The sequence below is a fragment of the Gossypium raimondii genome, chromosome 10 (assembly GCF_025698545.1).
Source record: "Gossypium raimondii isolate GPD5lz chromosome 10, ASM2569854v1, whole genome shotgun sequence".
NCBI lineage: Eukaryota > Viridiplantae > Streptophyta > Magnoliopsida > Malvales > Malvaceae > Gossypium > Gossypium raimondii.
Window position 1 is genome coordinate 21,725,281 of NC_068574.1, and position 21,750 is coordinate 21,747,030.

The 21,750-nt window shown below is 33.3% G+C and overlaps 1 protein-coding gene across 1 annotated transcript; it reads left to right on the forward strand.

Moving 5' to 3' along the window:
- The first annotated feature begins 14,187 nt into the window (after positions 1–14,187).
- LOC105775342 (uncharacterized) lies at positions 14,188–15,108 on the forward strand. The gene has a single exon (XM_012597865.1). It carries the CDS (start codon positions 14,188–14,190, stop codon positions 15,106–15,108), a length of 921 nt encoding a protein of 306 aa, XP_012453319.1.
- The last annotated feature ends 6,642 nt before the right edge of the window (positions 15,109–21,750 follow it).

Here is a 21,750-nt window from a genome sequence, read left to right on the forward strand (position 1 = left end):
AAAATGACACTTTCTTCAAGTTTGGGCCATTATCGACTCCCTATACCACTGAATCAAATCATTAGGTTCCCCATGATGTATTTGATCAACTCGGGTCTCAAACGGGCATAAAATGAACAAAATCACTTATTAACAAGAAAAGATAAAACTCAATAAAATAACAAAAAAGACACCTAAATTGCTTGAGAATAAGCTCTTCAAGTGTAGTGGAGAGCTTAATTTGACAAATCAAATTACGACAGATTAGTAAGCTGCATTACTTAATGTTTCGATACAATGAAAGGAATGTACTGATACATCAAGAGATTTATCGATAGACTTATGTTCTAATAAAATCCCCTCTTATGTAAAAAATTTTGGCAATTGACTTCGAAAGCATCGAAACATGGAATCATAAGTACATATACCTAGTAAGAGGTTTTGGTCCCTCATACCAAAAACCCACAAATTTGATCATTTAGGTTACCCAATTAAGGCATAAGCACACTTATAAACATGCTAACATACATACAAAAAAAATACCAAGAAACAACATATACCAAAACTTGACCAAAAATCATAAATTCAAGCTAAAAAACATACAAACTCAAAATTTGACCTTTAAGTAAAATAAGGTGCACACAACATATTTGCAATACATCAAAATCATTATCGAAATTCAAATTAAATGTGAAAAAAATAATAATAAAATCATAATATGTCCAAGAGAACCAAATATCAATGACTAACACCAACTCAATCCAAATCAACCAAAAACCAAAGTTTATCCTAGTGTTACAGAGCTAGAACTTTAGTCTGGAAAACTGTGTAATTCCTTAGCTTCAAATCCACCTAAGTCAACCTTACTCTCGAAAAGTGAGAATTCACAAGAGAAGTTCTCTAATGCACCGAAAGAAAGTGGAAGAAAAAAAGGAACTCGAATCGAACAGAACAACCACAAGAAAATAACAACACACCAAGTGTTTGAGTAAATGCTCTCAAATATATTTAATAACTTTGAATGAAATATAAGGGATAATTAAATGAGAGGGAATAACTCTATTTATAGTTGAGCCACCCCGGATCCAACGATACAAATTGAATTACATGAATGACTGAGATAAGTGCCTATCTACAAGATGAGGGTTCTAAAGGATTTGAACTCTGTACAATCTTTATCCCTTAGGATTTAAAAAATTCACCGTGGTAACTCTAATTTAAATGGATTGTTTCACTAGGTCACTAAGGCTTAAATTAGACGGGCTTTTCCATGTGCTCCACGAATCGGGCCAGTTCAAGTGGGTCAAATAAGCCACATTTAATCAGTTGACCTCCATAAGACGTTTAGAGTGCATTTGTCAAGGGCTTTGATCTGTGGCCCTGACATTCTCCCCAAACTATTCTTGTGATTCCTCCATTGCGTATTTGGAATGACACTAGCTTGACTCATCTTAGAACTGCCTCAATGACTCGGTTGACTCCAAACTATCTTTCTGTTAGGTAGTTTCACCCCTCAGAACATTTACCTCATCTTATGTCTCCATCGTCACCTAACTTGAATTATTATGAGGTTTTAGGGGAGGAATTGCCACAATATCCACCTTTTGGTTTTGCTTTAACATCCTCTACCCCAACTTGTGCCCCAGAACCCCTTCCACTTTTACTAATGTTTTTTAGCAACAAGTGTTCAGTTCTCTTAAGAGGTTGCACAAGCAATTTAGTTTGTTTGAGAAGCAACAATCATGTGAAGAACGGGGACACTACTATCAAGAAATTCCTTCAGAAAAATTTCACCAAGCTTATGCCTACGTTCCTTAGCTTCCCTAAGGAATTGCTCTCTGATGTAAAAGAAGAGGAAGATGATAAAGTAGAGGTTGATGAGATTGGACCTACCCTACACATCCTGCCACAGAGGAGAAGGCCACAAAAGGACCAGAGGGAAATGAGGAGAAGACTGAACTAGTGAGTATTGAGATTGACCATTACAGAGAAGAAGCAAACCCAACTTCTGCATCACCTACGGATGCTACTGTACTTGTCCATCTCAATTGATTGCGCCAATGACATAGCAAGACCATGAGATCAATAAGCTAATTGATGATAACACAAAATCAGATGAGGAGGAAGACGAGGTGCCAATCAACGTGTTGAAAAAGAAGCAGCACTACAAGCATGCTGCACAAAAATCCACTGGTCCAAATTAAAGTTGTAACACCCTTAACCCGTATCCGTTGTCAGAATAAGGTTATAAAGCATTACCATAAAACCGTCACATAAAACATACATTACCAAACATTGATATACACATAGCATAATCCATTAATAAACATGCATATTGTCCTTTAATCGAGCCCCCAAGGCCTTAGAAACACTTTAGAAATGATTCGACACTAATTCAGAAACATTTGAAACATTGAGAAAAAAGTTAGAAAAATTCAAACTGTAAGGGTCACACGGCCGTGTGGCACACATAGCTGACTTGCAACCTTTAAAAATCTACAGGGGACACACGGTCATGTTGCATGGCTGTGTGTCATACACGGCTGAGACACACACCCGTGTGGATAAGAAATTGGCCAAAATCAAGTCATTTCCTTCACCCAATTCAAGCATGTACCTAAACACAATTTGAAAATGTGACCAAGACATTAAAATATGCCCAAAACATGTATAAAATGACCAATTCACTATACCATTAATCCATACAACCAATATACTAATAAAGAACCTCAATCACAAACCATCAAACATATCCAAAAAAACGCATATCTGGCCATACATCAACTATACACATCTAACTTATTTCTATACCAAAACATACTATAATTGACCATATACGATGTCCATAAAAACTTACCATTTGGTCCATTACTTTCATGCATCATAATCATAGAGTGACACCAATCAACCATTTCCAAATGGTACCAAGCAACCAACTTATATATATACCAAATTCAACATTTAGCACTCAAGTCAAACTTTAAACATAAGTTCCCTATACATGCCATTATAACCTTAGTCAAAACCTCAAAAACTACCGATGTAATCGATTGATAGTGTGATAGGTCTACGACGAGCTCCAAACCGATCGAGCTTCCGATAATCTGTAAATTAAAAGAAAGTAATTACGTAAGCAATGAATGCTTAGTAACCTCGTATAAACCTTAAACATAATATTCCATTTCAATGATGAACTTTATAGGATAAGTATAAACCTATACCAGCCACAAGATTTATCAAACTAAATAACCATCAACTCATAAATGAGTAAATCCATCAACATCATATATATATTTCTTTCCTATTTTATAAGACATATTACACAATCATTAACCTTTTCATGAGACTATGAACCATTCTATTTACTTACCATTTCATTTACTTAGCATAAGCTTAAATAACATTATCAATTCATAAATTAGTGCATTTATCCATGACATAGATAAATTCATCCATAGTATAAGTAGATTTATCATGCATGAGTACGTTATTTAACTCACCAATCCTTTCATTTCATCATTTTCATCTCATTTATAAACTTGCCGTTTCATACCCTTTTCTTACCCTTTCATTTGCATAATACATGAACATAATGCCATTGTATTCATACTTTTCATAAACATATATATACATTTATTGATCATTATCATTTCATACCTTTCCGTAGGTTCATAACATAGTCGATCTGAAACACTTACCATTCCTTCCCTTTTTATGCCCATTGAACCACTTAGAATAATATCGGATATGCGAGAAAGCTCACACAAAGTATGCTAAATATATGGTCAAAACCATTCTTTTTCCTTTTCTTTTACATAGTTGCTCACTCGAGCCATAAAATGGGTCTACTTACACAACCTGACGGTTGGAATGTAAGCTACACAACATAGCTCACATAAGCTGATGAGTATCCGCAAAAAATGCCAGAACTCAACCATTGGTAGGAAATTTAGGATCATCACCTGAAACATGGTAACCCTAATGACATGTCATTTGTATCTTATATATTGCTAAGGTTCAAACGGGGCTCGATAATCGTTGATACGTTGTTGGATTTCCATCATTTCATAACATAATAAATAGCACAATAGCATATACATCAAAATAACACTAAACGCTATTTAAACATTCGAACTTTCTTGCCTAATTTGCATCAAAGACTAGGTATAGAGGCTATTTGGTAATTTTTTTTCTTCTCCTCAATTTTCCCCTCATTCTCAATTTAAATTGATAATTTCATTCAATTCATTAATTTAGACAATAAAACCAATTCATTTGATGCAATTTAGTCATTTTTGACATTTTTACAAAATTTCCCCTAATATTTTACTTTTATTCAATTTAGTCACTGAGCCTAAAACATGCAAATTAACCATTTTACTCAAATTTAAGCTTAGCCAAGTTTATTGGAACCTTACTACAACCCATATTTTTCCTCATTTCACACAATTTATATTGAATTTTATAATTTCAACAATTTAATCCCTAATAATTAAATTAATCTAAAATCACTTAACAAAATACTTATAAATAACAACTAATACCTCAAATTCATCATTTAACATCTCAAATAAAAAATATTCATCAATGACAACATTCAAAATCTTTAACAGTTTCAAAAACGAAGATATGGGCTAACTGGACCTAATTGCAACGATATCAAAAACATAAAAATTACGAGAAATAGATAAGAATATCACCTACATGCAACATTTGAATGTTGGTCGAATGTCTCTTGGTCCAAAAATGGAGTTTTCACGGTCAAAGAAGAAAGACATAAGCAAAAAATATGTTTTTGCTTTTCTTTTTATTTATTACTTAATTATTTACTTTATTAACTTAAAAATATAACACATAGATTAACAAAATTTAGCCACCAACCATCCACTAATTTATGGCATGGTATGTTTTCCATTTTATTCCATTTAATTAGCTATTTGACACCTTTAATTAATAGAATTCAACTTTTGCATCTTTTACAATTTAGTCATTTCCAATTAATTAACTATCTAAACATTAAAATTTCTTAACGAAACTTTAATAAAACTTAATAACACTCCTTAAATATTTATAAAATATTTACAAATTGATTTATAGAAACGAGGTCCCGATACCTCATTTTCTAAAACCACTTGAGCCTAATTGTTCATTCAAATAGTATAAATTCTCAATTCAAAATTTATTTTAATACCATATATGAATTGTAAATATTAAATAATAATATTTACGAACCTAATCATCAGATTTGTGGCCCTGAAACCACTATTTTCGAAACCACTAAAAAACAGTCTGTTACAAAAGTAACAACAATTTCACTCCAAGCTTTATTCATTTTTTTTATGTTTTTTTTTTCATTTCTTTTTAGCATGCATTCATCATTTTTGCCTTATCATTTTTTTTCCATATATATGTTTGTGAATTCATAATTTTTTTCTGTTCATATATGTTTCTGCATTAATAATTTTTGTCTGTTCATACATTGATGACAATACAACTCTTAGGTTTGGGGGTGTGTTGTGCATATAGGAATAATTGTTCATTTTGTCTTTGACATTCATTTTTCCATGACACATAAACGCCAAAGAATTTTTAGACTATGATGAGTATATTTGTGCCTATGATGTTCAATGAGGAATTTAATTCTTCGACATTCCTAGAAAATTGTGACAGTGAATTAGTTGAGTTTAGCTTAGGATAGTTGCTTGAAAGTTGACCCCTAAAAGTAGAATACACTAATTTCAATTACAATTAGTCTATAGTAGGTTTCTTTTAATAGACTTAGAAATTTTTAAGGCTAAGTTCGGTGTAACGACAATACTCAATGATAAAAAATATATATAATATTTTAAAATAATGATATCATCAAATACTCAAATGGTTAGAATTGCCTAGTAAGTTAGCATCACTTTGTTAGCTCCATCATGTTGTTGATTAGAAAAGTAAGTTTAAGTAAGAGTGATTCAATAAAAGAAGCGGTTTAGGGACACTCCATTATAGTGCTAGGCTGAGTAGCTAAGGGGGTAGTTGTTTGCTCCATTAATCTTCTAAGTTAAAAGCCTTAACTTCATGAGTAAGTATTCAAATTGTGACATGATGAAATACTTGGCAATTTAGCGTATGCTCCATTGAGATTTTCAAGTAAAGAAAATCATACAATAAGATGAATCCCCTAGTAAAAATACTCGTAATTGAGTTATGCAAGGGCAGATTGTTAAAAGGAAACTGAGCTTAGATAACAGATACACTAAGTATATTAGGAGGTGCTTACTATTGTCAAAATTGCATGAGTAATTAGAAATTTTTATATTTAGGGCAACATTTTCTGCACTTTTTTTTTTTTGCTAAACAAGCTTATGAAACTTGAGGAAATTTTTGGAAACAGAAAATTGTTGAGAAATGAAGTATAAAATATGCTTTACATAGTCTGACATTACAAAAGGTAATTATATTGTTTGGGCAGTTCATTCATTCATGCATATTTTACTTGAGAATAAGCAATAACTCAGGTTTGGGGTGTGATAACTCTTAAAAAGAGTTATATTTCAGGCCTCTAGACTTGGTTAATTGTTCGTACTTGAGTAAATTTAGTTGCATTTTAGGAAATTATATTAGTATTTTTATAACATTGAATCATGGAGCTTGGATTGTGCTTTCAATGTCACTATATGTTACTTTTACTTGTGGGAGGAAATGAATTGTGTGTTGTTTATAGAAGGTGCAGAAAGGAGGAAAAGAAGTGAATGAGTGAAATTTTGTCATGACAAAAGGTTTCATAGATTGCCAACACAAATATCATGGCAATTCCAAGAAGATGCTAACTCAACTGTCAATCTGTGCCACTCTCAACCAGTTGTATTTGTCCTAAAAAGGGAGAAAAGAGTGTGTGCTGAGAGGGGGACCTACCATATAAAAAGAAGAAAGAGAAAAAGAAAGTGAGGAAGGCGGTGATTTTTCCTCTCACACAATTTCTCATGAGAAATCCAGAAATGCAAGGAAAGAGGGTAACAACTAAGGAACAGAGCAACAACACAAGGAAGAATGAGAAGCATTCAACCTTGGGCTTCACAAGATATAGTAGCACTGGAGTTGAGGGTTGGATTGGTGAAAGCTTTCTAAAGTTCTTCCTTCATTATCTTAATTGATTTCTGTGAATTTTAACTGTGGAAATATGTTGTTGAATGATACTTTAGTTTTAGATTTTAATTTGCAACTCATGATCTAATCTCTTCCGGTTGGGATTACTAGATGAATTTTTAGTTCCTTTAATGACCAAGGCATTATCCTGATTAGATTTACTGTTTCATTCGATTTGTGATATTTTAAAATGTATGCATGCAGTCTCTAAACATAGATGAATGTATGGTATGTCCATAAACTTGATTTAATTTTGAAAAGGTTAGATGAGTTGGATTGTGATCGAATGATACAAGCGAGTATTCGACAGAATACTCGTAGCGCTTTAGACATAAAGTTGTGCTCTGCACAGAGAAAGGAAGAAACAGTGCTGGGTATCCTTCTTAAGGCTTGTAGACATGCAAAGCCTTAGGTAGGGTAGCTTGAAGTCTGACTCTCGAAATAAGCAGACTACCTTAGATTTAATTTGAATAATAGATTGGTTAAGATTTTTCCATTGTATTATTGTGTTATGAGGAAAGAATCTTAGTAAGGCCAACCTTCCCATTCAACAGCGTATATCCTCTCAACTTTGTCTCTGTATCTTTGCCACAACATTTTAATTTTGTTATTTAATTTTAATATTGCATACGTGATTATTCCTCTACAAATTGTTATTCTGTTTTGCCATAGCCTAATTCATATACTTTATAGTAATAGCTTAATCGAATTAATCCTATCTGATCCCTGAGGAGAAGATCTTACTAACTACTTTATTACTTGATTCGACGTGTACACTTGCACATTGGCATATTATATTCACACGCAACAACTACTACAGTAGTTTTTATCATCTTGATCTTCTCAGTAGATTTTCTAACTGAGAGGCCAAAATTACCCACGACTTTTACAGATATAAACAAGTCAGATGCCCCCGTATCGACAAGAACACTCTTCCTTCAACCTACGATGTTGATATTCACAAATATCAACCCTTTCTGTTTGCAATCCCTCTTCACTTTTGCAAAGTTGAGCATTATTGGCCCAAGCTTTAAAGCCTCATTCTCTAGCTCCTCTTCATCTTCTTTACTGATCATAAATATCTTGGATCATTTTGGATATTCTTACATCCTATACGGACTACAACATAAGAAACACTTCACTGGCTTTTTTTCACTCTCTCTGACTCTCTTGGCTTCAAAAGAACTCAAGACCAAACCAATCTTCATCAATGTTTTTTCTGGCTCATCATCCCCTTCGATGGAAAAAGCATAGATTGTTTTGAACAGTCCATTACTATATGCAAACTATTACAAAGGAAGAATTTCACTTGCCCTTTCGGTTTTTTGTTGAACTTCCACTTTCCATTATGTGGTTTCTCATTACCACCATTCTTACCATTGCCACCATTTCGATTTTCAACTTGTCCCTCTTCCTTATGGTCTCCCCCATCATTGCCCATCCTTTTGGGCTTGGAAGACTTAAACTTATCTTTCCTTAGATCAAGCTCATCAAAGGACTCTGCCTCAACCATGGCTACGGTAAGTTTAGTGATACCCTGTCAACACAACTCATATATTTCCTACAGCTTCAATCCATCCTCGAACTAGTAGAATGTTTTTTTTCTCACTCAAGTTAGAGATTTAAAGTATCAAATTGCTGAAGTCTTTGACATACTCCCAAATAGTGCCTTGTTGCGTAAGCTGGCGTAACTTAACCTGAGCCTCCTTCTTGACATATTATGGATAAAACTACTTCTTCAATTATTTTTGAAACTCCAAGTCTTAATTTTAGTCTCACCTCATTTCTCACTTGTGGACTTATGATGCCTCCATAAGAGAGCGACATCAGTAAAATAAACTGTAACAATATTTACTTTAGTGACATCCTCGGTGCTTATTGCAGGAAGTATTATTCCATCCCCTAGAGAAAATTGTTCACATCCCTTGTAAACCTCATCCCCTTAAACTCTTTTGGCTTGGGGACATCCATTTTATGCTACTTAAGGACCGAAACCATCATTCATTTTCCCACAACAACTCTGCACATAGCAAGCTCTCCCTCGAGCTCCTCAATTTTTTACACCATGGCTTCAGTTTCCTCTTTTAAAACCACGATCATAGCTTTGAGAGCATCATTCATCTTAGTCAGCTTCTTCGTCTGATGATCCATGGCGGTACTAAGGGCCTTTTTCATCACATCTCGATTGGAACTAAAAGCCACAGTCCCTACACTACTCTCTCATCGAGTCTAACTCATCGGTGTGTCACTCAACAACCTCAAGTGTTTCCTTCACACCATTCATGGATTCCTCGAGATTGACCGCTCAACTTTCCAAAGTCGACACAGTATCCCTCAATTTGCTATTTTTCTAGGTTCTCCCATGGGTCTCCATCAAGACATTCTGCTCGTCTACTACTTTCATCATCTCAACTAACACCTTTGAACAGTGGTTCAAATACAAATTGCCACGGGACTAGAACTTTAATCTAGTAAAATACGTAGCCTGAGATGATTCTTTAGCTTCAAATCTGCCAAAGTCAATATTACGCTTGAAAAGTGAGATTTCTCTAGAGAAATTCTTTAAGGAACTGAAATAAAGAGAAGCAAACTTAAAAGACAAAGTAACTCGAGTCAAATAAAAAAGCCACAAGAAAATAATATCACATTAGGTGTTTGAGTAATACTCTCAGATATATTCAATAAATTTGAATAGAATACAATGGATGATTACAAATAAGGGGGAAAACCTCTATTTATAGTTGAGCTTCCCTAAATCCAACAACATAGATTGCATTACATCAACGGCTGAAATTAGTATCTATCTACAAGATAAGAGTTCTAAGGGATTTAAACTATATAGAATGTTTATCCTTTACGATTTATAATATTCACCACGGTCACTCTAGTTTAACTAAAGTGTTTCACTAAGCCACAAAGGGTTCAAGTAGATGGGCTTTTCCATGTGTTCCACGAATCAAGTCAGTTTAAGTGGGTCAAATAAACCCTATTTAATCAGTTGACCTTCATGAAACGTTTTGAGTGCATTCATCATGGGCTTTAAACCGCGGCTCATGACACTAGTACATGCCACAATACTACTAGAAAACCAAAACATTACAAAAGAAGACTGGTTGAGTTTCTTGAGATTGACGCTCACTTGACACTATCATAGATCTTCTAATACTGTGCACTAAAGAAAAAATCTGCATGCTGACTTGCCACTAAGCTCAATGGTGTAAAACTAATTTATAGTAAAACATACATTAAATTTAAATTGAGAGCATAGTAAATAGCATTAACAAGTAAAAGCATGACATCATTGAAAATATAATAGTAAGAACATATAAAGCATGTAATCTAATTTGAACAAGATAACAATTTCATTTAACATCTTAAAGTTTCATGGTATCATTAGTAATATAAACATAATGGTAGCACCACTAAGGTTCTTATATAACACAATCACAAAGTCAACTTCCTCAACATCAAATCTTATTATCATATTGCCCCATTAGCCAGAATCAGATTAGTGAATGGATACATGGATATCCAACCAATTACATTTAAACATTTATAACATGCAAGTTAGAATTTATTTATTTATTTATCACAATACAATTTCATAAATTTCATAATGCACTCATAGGTGGCATCATAAGAAATCCAACTCTAAAAATCATCAATATGATCATCATCTCTTACTATGTCATCATCTTATTCTTATCATTTTTGACAATGCTCAACAATTAATATATAAATTCCAACAATATAGAACAACACCCAAGCAAACAATTTAGAATAGAACATATGGCAACTCAAAAATTAGAATGCACAAAATGAAACCATCAAACTTCTGACACTTTCTCCTTTCCTTTTCCCTCAGAGCTTTCACTCATGTCTTTAGCTTAAATAATCATATTGAAATAGTAAAACAAGTTAGGTTATTAATGAGAAACCGTTAAGAATCCTATATTTAATGAAATCTTCATTACTCGGACTCGACAGTTGGGGGTGTCATACCATTATCGACACGATCCGACACAGCTTAGATCCGACAAAAATTGACAAACACGACAATGAGAGAACTAAGAAGAAAAAACTAGGAGGAGGATACATAGTGGTGGCGGAGGAGACAAATCATTGGCAAGTTCTGATCAAGTAGGTGTTGGTGGAGGAAAAGAAAACAAACTAATAGGGGAGAAAGGCAAACGACAGCTGGCACTCAATAGTAATAGGGAAGAAGAGAATTTGTTGATGTTTAGGATCTGTTTATTTCACTGAAAATGATTTCTAGAAAATGACTTAAGTTCTTGGAAAAGTTAATATTTTATGGTGTTTGGATGAATCTATGTTTGTTTGACAGATTTCTTAAAAATATTTCATAAAAGCTGTTTTCAATTAAACAAACATACATTTGAGATTTTCTTATCTTTTCATTGTTTAATTGAGTTTATTTTTATATATAAAGTTACATTTTACATTGTTTTGTATATATTAAAAATATTTTGTTAAATTCAGATTCATTACAACGTCATTTTTAGTTACATGACTACCAAGTGAGTATTTTCATTTAAAATGTGACATCAACAAAATTGAAAAAAAAAAACAATGTCAACAATAGAATTTGATTTTTAAATCTGAAAAGTAGAGGATTAAATTCTTGAAAATGAAAGTATAAAACTAAATTGCAAATTTGTGAAGAGTACATAGACTTATGGCATATTTTATCCTTTATACTATAAAATATTTATTATTAATATATTTATAATCGTAATAAATATCTATTATTAAAATATTAATATTGAATATTTTCAATAATATGTGAAGAATATTATTTAAAATTATCATTTTAAAATTTATTATTAAAATAAAATTGAAATATTAAATAATTTATTATATGACTAAATATAAATAATTAAATATTTATGTTTAATAATATTAAAAATATAATATTTTATATTAATATTTAAATATTTTAAAAATAAAAATAAATTTTATTATTAATATAATAATATTAAGCTTGATTTAAGTTAATTTTTATATAAAATAAAATTACCTATAGAGCAAACTATTTTTCGGAAAATGAATTATGATTTTTAAAAGATAAGTCATTTTACAAGAAAATGAGTTTATTTTACGTTAACATGTAAATCATAATCTGTTGATGAAATTGTTTTCATAAAATATGTAGAAAATATTTTCCGTAAAATTTTTATCGTAAACAAACCAACCCCTTGGGTTTTCAATTTTTTATTTTTATGTTGGCGCAGAAATATTGTGGGCCAAAAGTTATTCACAGATCAAAATAAAGTAAAGCTGAAGCCGTCTTAAAAATATTAATATAAACTGGTTATTGGGTTATAAAATATTAATATAAAGTAAAGTAAAGTAAAGCTGAAGCCGTTAAAATATATACTGTACACACAATGACACATTAGGTTATTAGGTTATAAAATATACTTACCGTAAAAAAGCATTTAAAAATATTAATATACTTTACATAAAATTAAAGATAGTAATAAATTTACATTAAACTTCCAAATTTATTGAAGTGAATATGGCTGTATTATTTTTCTCAATTTTATTTTATAATAAAAAGAAATATAGAGATGTCAGCAAACTAACATTGCTGTGGAAGCATGTGAAGGTGATACAAGGAGCCAATTTTGGTGGTAATAAAAAATTCCGTTGCTGGTATTGCAGTGCTATGAAAATAGGATCCTATACAAAATGAAAACTCACTTGTTGAAGATTCCTAATCAAGTCATTGAACAGTGTAAATCTGGAACTGATGAAATACTTCGAGAGCTTAGAAGAGAACATGAAGCTGCTGAACGAAGAAAGCAAGCATGGCCATACAATCAAAATAGAAAACAGATTACATGTCACTTCTCCAAGGGTATGATCTAGTTCAACATAAAAAAAAAGGAAGGGAGCTTTGGAGTCGACTTTCAGCGCAACAGACAGAGATGGAGCAGATAAGGAGTGTGCCCAAGCATTTTACACCGGTTTCATACCTTTTAATTTTGTAAGAAATCCTTGGCTTCAAAGTTGGGCTCAAAAGTTAGCAAATTCTAATCTAGTCGGTTATGTATCTCCTACATTTGATTGACTTCAGACGACATTATTAACTCAAGAAAGGGCACATGTCGATAAGCTTCTTGAACCTATACGAGACACATGGCGAAAGAGGGGAATTTCTATATGTTCAGATGGGTGGTTTGATCTTCAACAAAGACCTCTAATTAACATAATGGTAGTTTCTTCGGGTGGTGCAATGCTACTCATGGCTGTTGATTCAAGTGACAAAACTAAAGATGTTGAATATATCGCAAGCTTATTCATCGAGGGCATCAAAAAAATTGGAGCACAAAATGCCATGCAAGCCTTATCAGATAATGCATCCAATTCCAAAAGTGCAGGTGTGTTGATAGAATCGAAATTTCCTCATATTGGACTCCTTGTGGTGTTCGTTGCTTGAACTTGACATATAAACTATTTGTGAGCTTTATGATAAATCATTTCATTATTTGGAATGCAAATGGGTGTGTTGAGCATTGGCCTGCAATGCAACAAACAACCAACAATGAGAGCAGCATCAACACTGCCTACATGCCAGCAGGGTGAAGATTGAACCAGAAGCAATTTTTTGTTTTGTTTAATTTTGTTCTTTTGTAATGTGATCAAGTTGGTATGTAACTTGATATCCAAAGTTAGTATTTTTATTGGATTTGAAACTGATGGATGTAATGGCTGATTTTTTCAGCTTTTCTTTTGAATTACTTTAGTTTGCAACTTGCCATATTAGTGGGAGCAGTTACACTGTCCAAGTTATTTTTGTAACCTCAATATATTTTCAAATGGTGAATGAAATCAATGACTTCTTCTTTCGGTTATAATTTTTGCTCATTGTTTTTCTTCTGTTTTTGCTTGTTGTTTATGTTTGCTCTTGGTTGCTGCCACATTGTTCTAACAAATGGTATCAGAGCCTCTTGTCTTTGAGGACCTCTGTTGTTGTTTAAGTTTTTTTTTTCTGTTTGAAACAAACTTAAAAAAGAAAGGAATCGAGTTTGTCAAACATGTTTCAGCAACATGAGCTTCACACCTCCTCTACCACCAGTGTTTGCTGGAGAGAACTACCACATTTGGGTAGTTAAAATGAAAACTTACCTCCAAGCACATGATCTATGGAGTGTAGTTGAAAGTGATGTTGAACCACCTCCATTGAGGGCAAATCCAACTATTGCACAGATTAGGCAGCATAGTGAGGAGCGAGCCAAGAAGCACAAAGCCATGGCCTGTCTACAGAATTGTGTGTCTGATGTGATTTTTACACGCATTATGGCTTGTGATTCACCCAAGCAAGCATGGGATAGGCTGAAAGAGGAGTTCATGGGATCAGACAAGACAAGGCAGCAACAAGTAATCAACCTTAGAAGGGAATTTGAGAATTTGAAAATGAAGGAGTCAGAGACTATCAAGCAATATTCTGATAGGATCATGGCTACTGTTAACAATATCAGACTCCTTGGAGAAGATTTTAGTGACAGCAGGGTTGTTGAGAAAGTTATTACCACTCTCCCTGAGAGGTTTGAGTCAAAAATCTCCTCATTGGAGGACTCGAGGGATCTCACAACCATTTCTTTTTTTGAGTTGGTAAACTCACTTTATGCACTCAAGCAGAGAAGGGCTAGTAGGCAGGAAGAGCATCCTGAAGGAGCCTTTCAAGAAAAAGACAGAGAAGGCTCTATCTCAAGTCAGAAAGCAAAGAAGCCTTGGTTTGAAAGAATGGAGAAATCAAGAAAAGATGCAGGGAGAAGGAGGTTTCCACCTTGCATTCACTGTAAGAAAACAAACCATTTGGAAAAGTACTACTGGAATAGACTAGATATTCAGTGCAAGAATTACAAACAGTATGGCCATCATGAGAAGATCTGCAAAGGCAAAGAGAAGGCTCATACTCAGCAGCAAGTTCAAGCCAAAACTACTGAGGATCTTCAAGCTCAGGAGTAGCATGTTTTTACTGCCTTATGTTCTGCAACTACAAGCAATGTGAAATCCAGTTAGCTTGTGGACAGTGGCTGCTCACATCACATGGCAGTTGATGGAAGCTTGTTCAAAGACCTTGACAAAAGTTTTACCTCGAAGGTCAGGATAGGCAATGAGAATCTGGTTGAAGTCAAAGGTAGAGGTGATGTCGTGATCAACACTAATTCAGGTAACAAAGTTATCTCAGATGTGCTTTATGTACCTGATATAGATCAGAACCTACTTAGTGTAGGTCAGTTGGTTGAAAAGGGCTACTCATTAGTTTTCAAGAATGGTTCTTGTTTTATTAATGATGCTCATGGTAGAGAAATTGTCTCAGCACCTATGGCAGACAAATGTTTCATTCTTGATCTAAGCCAGCTTGAGAGAAAAGCTTATACAAGCTTAACTGACAATACTGGCCTATGGCATAGAAGATTAGGCCATGCCAACTTCAGGTCACTCGATTTGCTGCATAAGTTGAATTTGGCAGATGACATGATCAAGGTTGAGGTTAATGAGTCTGTTTGTGAAGTGTGCCAGCTTGGTAAGCAGGCTAGGTTGGCTTTTCCAGTTAACCAATCATGGAGGGCTCGAGAAAAGCTTGAATTAGTGCACTCTGATGTTTGTGGACCAATGAAGACCCCTTCATTAAATGGCAGTAAATATTTTATACAGTATATAGATGATCTGACCAGATTTTGCTGGGTTTATTTCATGAAACAGAAGTCTGAGGTATTTGAAGCTTTTGGAAAATTCAAAGCTTTGGCAAAAAATCAAACAGGCTGCAGGATTAAAGCTTTGAGGACAGACAATGGTTCTGAATACTTGTCTGAGAGATTTTAAAAGCTATGTGAGCAAGCTGGGATCCATAATCAGTTAACCACTGTGTACACTCCTCATCAAAATAGAGTGTATGAGAGGAAGAACAGAAGAGTGATGGATATGGCTAGGTGTTTTCTATTTCAAAGCAAACTTCCAAGCACATTTTGGGCTGAAACTGTCAACACCCCTATGTACCTGCTTAATAGGCTGCCAACACATGCTGTGAAGGATAAAACTCCTTTTGAAACATGGTATAGTCTTAAACCAACTATTTCCCATTTAAAGGTATTTGGATGTGTGTGTTATGTCCTTGTACCTGTAGAGAGAAGAACTAAGCCTGAGAAAAGGTCAATTCCAGGCATATTTATTGGCTATAGTAGCACCAAGAAGGGCTACAAGGTATTTGATCCCTCAACCAAGAAGATATTGGTAAGTAGGGATGTCAAATTTGATGAAGGAAGGTTTTGGAGCTTAAATGGTTTAGACACAAGTCAGTTTGAAGAAGATCAGATTGAAAGCAGCTTAGAATTAACAGAAAATGAGCTTAGCAATGCTAATGTGGATGATTCTCCTGTAAGAGGGACCAGGTCTATTGTAGACATCTATCAAAGATGTAATGTGGTCATAGTTGAGCCTTCTAGCTTTGAAGAAGCTGTAAGAAATGAACATTGGAAGCAAGCCATGGAGGCTGAGATTGACATGATTCACAAAAATGATACTTGGGATCTGGTGGATAAACCTGATCAGAAAAAGATCATAGGTGTCAAGTGGGTTTTTAGAGCCAAATTCAATGCTGGTGGCTTTGTAAACAAGCACAAAGCAAGGCTTGTGGTGAAAGGATATAGCCAGTAGTTTGGCATTGATTTTGTGGAGACATTTTCTCCAGTAGCAAGGCTAGACACCATTAAACTTCTGTTTGCCTTAGCTGCACAGAAGTAGTGGAAAATCCATCAGCTTGATGTCAAGTCAGCCTTCTTGAATGGTCTTCTTAAAGAAGAGATCTATGTTGAACAACCTAATGGTTTTAAAGTCCAAGAAAAAAAGGACAAGGTTTATAGGCTAAAGAAAGCACTTTATGGGCTGAAACAGGCACCTCGAGCCTGGTATGACAGGATTAATGCTTACCTGTCTAGGCTTAGTTTTGAGAAAAGTTTGAGTGAGCCAACACTTTATGTGAAAAAGTGTGAAAATGAAACTTTACTGATTGTTTCAATCTATGTAGATGATCTGTTAGTGACTGGAAGCAAGGTTGAGTTGAATCAAGAGTTCAAAGCAAGAATGCAAGAAGTGTTTGACATGATTGACTTAAGAGTCATGACATACTTCCTTGGTATGGAAGTAAGCCAATCTGATCAAGGCATTTTTATCAGCCAGCATACCTTTGCCTTGAAAATTCTCAACAAGTTTCATATGTCAAGCTGTAAATCAGTGAGCACACCATTGGCTCAAGGAGAGAAACTGACCAGCTTTGGAAGTCAATAAAGAGTTGATGAAAGGGAGTACAGAAGCTTAATTTGGTTGCTTACTCTACTTGACAGCAACCAGACCTGACCTCATGTATGCAGTTAGTCTATTGTCAAGATTCATGCATTGCTGCAATATAACTCATTTCAAGGCAGCTAAAAGGATACTCAGGTATATTAAAGGAACTTTGAAGTTTGGGGTTGAATTTAAGAAATAAGGTGAGCCAAAGCTGATTGGTTACTCAGACAGTGATTGGGTTGGGTCAGTTGTGGACATGAGAAGCACCTCGGGCTATTTCTTTACACTTGGCTCGGAAGTTGTCTACTGGAGCTCAAAGAAGCAGCTGACAGTAGCTCAGTCAACGGCTGAAGTTGAATACATAGCAGCAGTAGCAGCAGTCAGTCAAGCTATTTGGCTTAGAAATGTGCTATGTGATTTAAATGAAGAGCAATATGGACCTACTGATATTTTTGTTGACAATCAGTCAGCAGTTGCTATAGCCAAGAATCCAGTTTTTCATGGCAAAACTAAACATATTAAAATCAAATTCCATTTTGTTCGAGAGGTAGAGCAATCCAATGAAATTAGTTTGGTTCACTACAGCTCACAAGTTCAATTAGCTGACATTTTAACAAAGCCTCTTAGCACAACAAGGTTCATAAATTTGAGGAACTCAATTGGTGTTTGTTGCCTACAGTCCAATGAGGAGTGTTGAGCATTGGCCTGCAATGCAACAAACAACCAAAGAATGAGAGCAAAGAAGAAGACGCTTACATGACATGTGAAAGATGAAGATTGAACCAGAAGCAATTTTTTGTTTTGTTTAATTTTGTTCTTTTGTAATGTGATCAAGTTGGTATGTAACTTGATATCCAAAGTTAGTATTTTATTGGATTTGAAATCGATGGATGTAATGGCTGATTTTTCACTTTTCTTTTGAATTACTTTAGTTTGCAACTTGCCATATTAGTGGGAGCAGTTACACTGTCCAAGTTATTTTTGTAACCTCAATATATTTTCAAATGGTGAATGAAATCAATGACTTCTTCTTTCGGTTATAATTTTTGCTCATTGTTTTTCTTCTGTTTTTACTTGCTGTTTATGTTTGCTCTTGGTTGCTGCCACATTGTTCTGACAGGGTGAAAGGTTTGGTGGATGAGGTGTGTGAAGTGAACTACTTTATCCTAAATCATAACTTAATAGATATTCAAATCTGAAATTATTGAAGGCCGCTGAGACCGGGTTTGTTTCTAACATAATTGTGGCTGAGCGTTTGATGGAAGTGAAAGAAGCTTTGGATAAAATGATGGTGGACCAAGATTGGAAAGAGTTTAAGGTTAATGGAAAAAACCCTGTTGAATTGAATGCAAGGAAGATTAGAAATTTATTACTCAGTAAAACATGGTGGGACAAAATTTATTTTTTGTTTGAATGTTTTAGAGAAGTTGATAAAGATATGAAGAGAGGTTGGTGGATGGGAAGTGGATAGGGAAAGGTTATCTCAAGTAACTTCGATGTCCCTCTTAGGCTTCCTTCATATCTATTTATAGGAGAATTCTTGAACTCTGTTTAATTTTCTTTGAATCCTGCACAGTTTTTCTGATAATGATGATGTCTCATCATTGATTTGATGATTTTTGTCGTGACATGGTTGCTTCCACGTTGCTTCCTTTTTTTTCTGAACCTGGATGTTGCTTTCCCAAGTTACTTCCTTTTTTTGTTTGAACCTGGTTGTTGTTTTCCCAAGTTGTTTCCTTTTTTGTCTAGACATGGATGTTGTTTTCCCATGTTGCTTCCTTAATATTTTTATTGGTTTCTTTCAATTGGCTTGTCTGTTTATCCTTCATGAATATTATCTAGATTCATTTCTTCAAATTCATATAGATGTAATGAATCGATTGACAGTCTTGGTGAGTTCCAATTTTGCCACGTATTCTTGATTTCTTCTATTATGTGTGATGGAAAATCATCAATCTCCATGTCAGCTATATTTTTTAATAGTTGAACGAATTCTTTATTTCTATCATCCTGAGTGTATCCAACTCCAATATCATATGCCAATATTCTTCTTCCATCAACCAGAGGCAATAAGATTTTTATTGAAGTAAATATTAGGCTTTGGTCATTAAATCTAATCTTTCTTGGATCTGATAATAATTGGGATTATTGTAACACTTGTCAATATTTTTTGTCAAGTATTCTTTCTCCTCTTTAGCTACTGAAAGGTTAGGACCTCCAATCATTTTTTTTAATGATCCAAATTTGATATGGTGATAAATTTGTTCTTTTTCACTATATCAATAAGACTGCTGATTTCAAGATGAAAATAATAATAAAAGTCATCTTCATATACCATACGTAATAACATAGTTTTAATAAATGTAGTAAAATCTTTTAATAAATGAAAAGAGAAATTTTGAATTGTTATTTCTTTAACAAAACCCCATTCAATCGCTTATATCAAATGGTTCATGATCAAGTCTAAACTTTATAGTAGGTAATTTTTCATTTAAATTGTTAGTGAAAACATAAGCTTGTAAAAAGTATTCGAAAAAGCTTATTGAAATTGAGCTTGCTGGTTGCAAATAACTCCATTTATTTTTGTAAATATTTCTACATGCAAAATATTCCTAGCCTTATTATATAAACATAACCTAAACATTTTATTTATAACCGAGTTATTTGTTCCTTATTAAAAAATATGAAATATATCAAGAAGATTGTTTATCTCCTTAATATCTAAATAAATAATTTCTAGTTCTTCCCAATCTCGATATAAAATGGATTTTAATAATAAATCATAAGCTTCTTGTTCTTTAGTTGTTTTTTCAATTAAAATTGTGAAAACTTAGTAAGAGCTCTCCTGAAATTAGCTCTTTGCTCAGTAATAGGGGTTTTTCATATTTCATTAATAAAATTATATAATTCTGATGGTAAACTTGGATTATAAAAATCTTTTATTTCTTAAATTTGTTGTGGTTTCAACAAATTTTCTGATGCACAAAACTTTTCTGCTCCTTTTATGATTTCAGCATAACTGGCTTGATATGCTGAATTTGGATATTGAGACCAAGGTAATTGGCTTACCGGTTGTGGTGTAAATGATAATTGAGTTCCAAATGGTTGTCTTACCATTGGATATGGAATGTAATATCTTTGGTTAGAATAAAAAGATACTTGAGAAGGTATTGTCACAAATCCTTGATTAGGATTTATTGATTTGAAAGTATTCCCTCTGTTAGGCCTTTTATGAACAGTAGTCCATTCACTAACTTTTTCTAGAGGTTGTTTACCTCTGTCCATTTGGCCTGCTAAGATAATCAACAATAATATTGTCAGTTCCTTTAAATATAAAACTTCAAAATTAAAAGTACATAATTCATTATACCATCTAATTCTTCTGGGTGCAATTTTCAAACTTTTATTAGTAAGGAAATGTTTAACTACCGATTATCGCTTTTATAATAAATTTTTAAGTGCTAAATATATAAGAAAGTTTTTATTCCTTTCTTTATTGCTAATAATTCTTTTTCATATATGACATAATTAATTTCATTTGGTTTAAATTTTCTAACTATATCCACATATTAATTCTTCGTTATTTATTGTTCTAGTTTTTAAAATACAACCCCAATAATTTTGTGAAGCGTCTATTTCTAAAATTAATTTATCACCTTGTTTAGGTAAATAAATTTTGGAATTTGATTAATTCAGATTTTAGATTTTTTATGATTTTCGAGTCTTTTTAGACCGGATAAAAGGTTTATCCTTTTTAAATTTTCATATAACCTACCTATTTTTTAGATAAGTTAGGAAAGAAATTTCTTCCATACTTAATAATTCCTAAAATTGTTGAAGTGTTATAAAATAAAGAAAGATGGAGAGAATAAACAACAAAGAAAATATGAAAGCAATAGAGGATGTAATTTATTGATCAAAAGGATGATTACAATGTTTCATTAGAGTCTCTATTTATAGGCATAAGAAGTATAAAACAAGTAGAGATCTAATTCTAATAACTATTAGAATTTAAAGTACATTAAAACTTTATCCTGATCATGATGGACATCCACTTAATAAGATATTCATAACACTCCCCTTTGGATGTCCATTGGTAGATAATGTGTCTTGTTAAAACCTTATTAAGAAAAACCTTGTGGGATAAAAACATAATGAAGGAAAAAGAGTACACAATCTATAATACACATAATATGCTACTTCATTAAAAACCTTACCAGGAAAACCCAATGGGATAAAACCTTGATTAAGGGAAAAAAAGTGCAACGCGTATTTACTCCCCCTAATGAAAATATCACATATTTTTTCATACACATATTT

Bases quoted from the DNA above. Each gene is read 5' to 3' on its own strand.
- LOC105775342 (XM_012597865.1), top strand. From the start codon at position 14,188: ATGAGCTTCACACCTCCTCTACCACCAGTGTTTGCTGGAGAGAACTAC.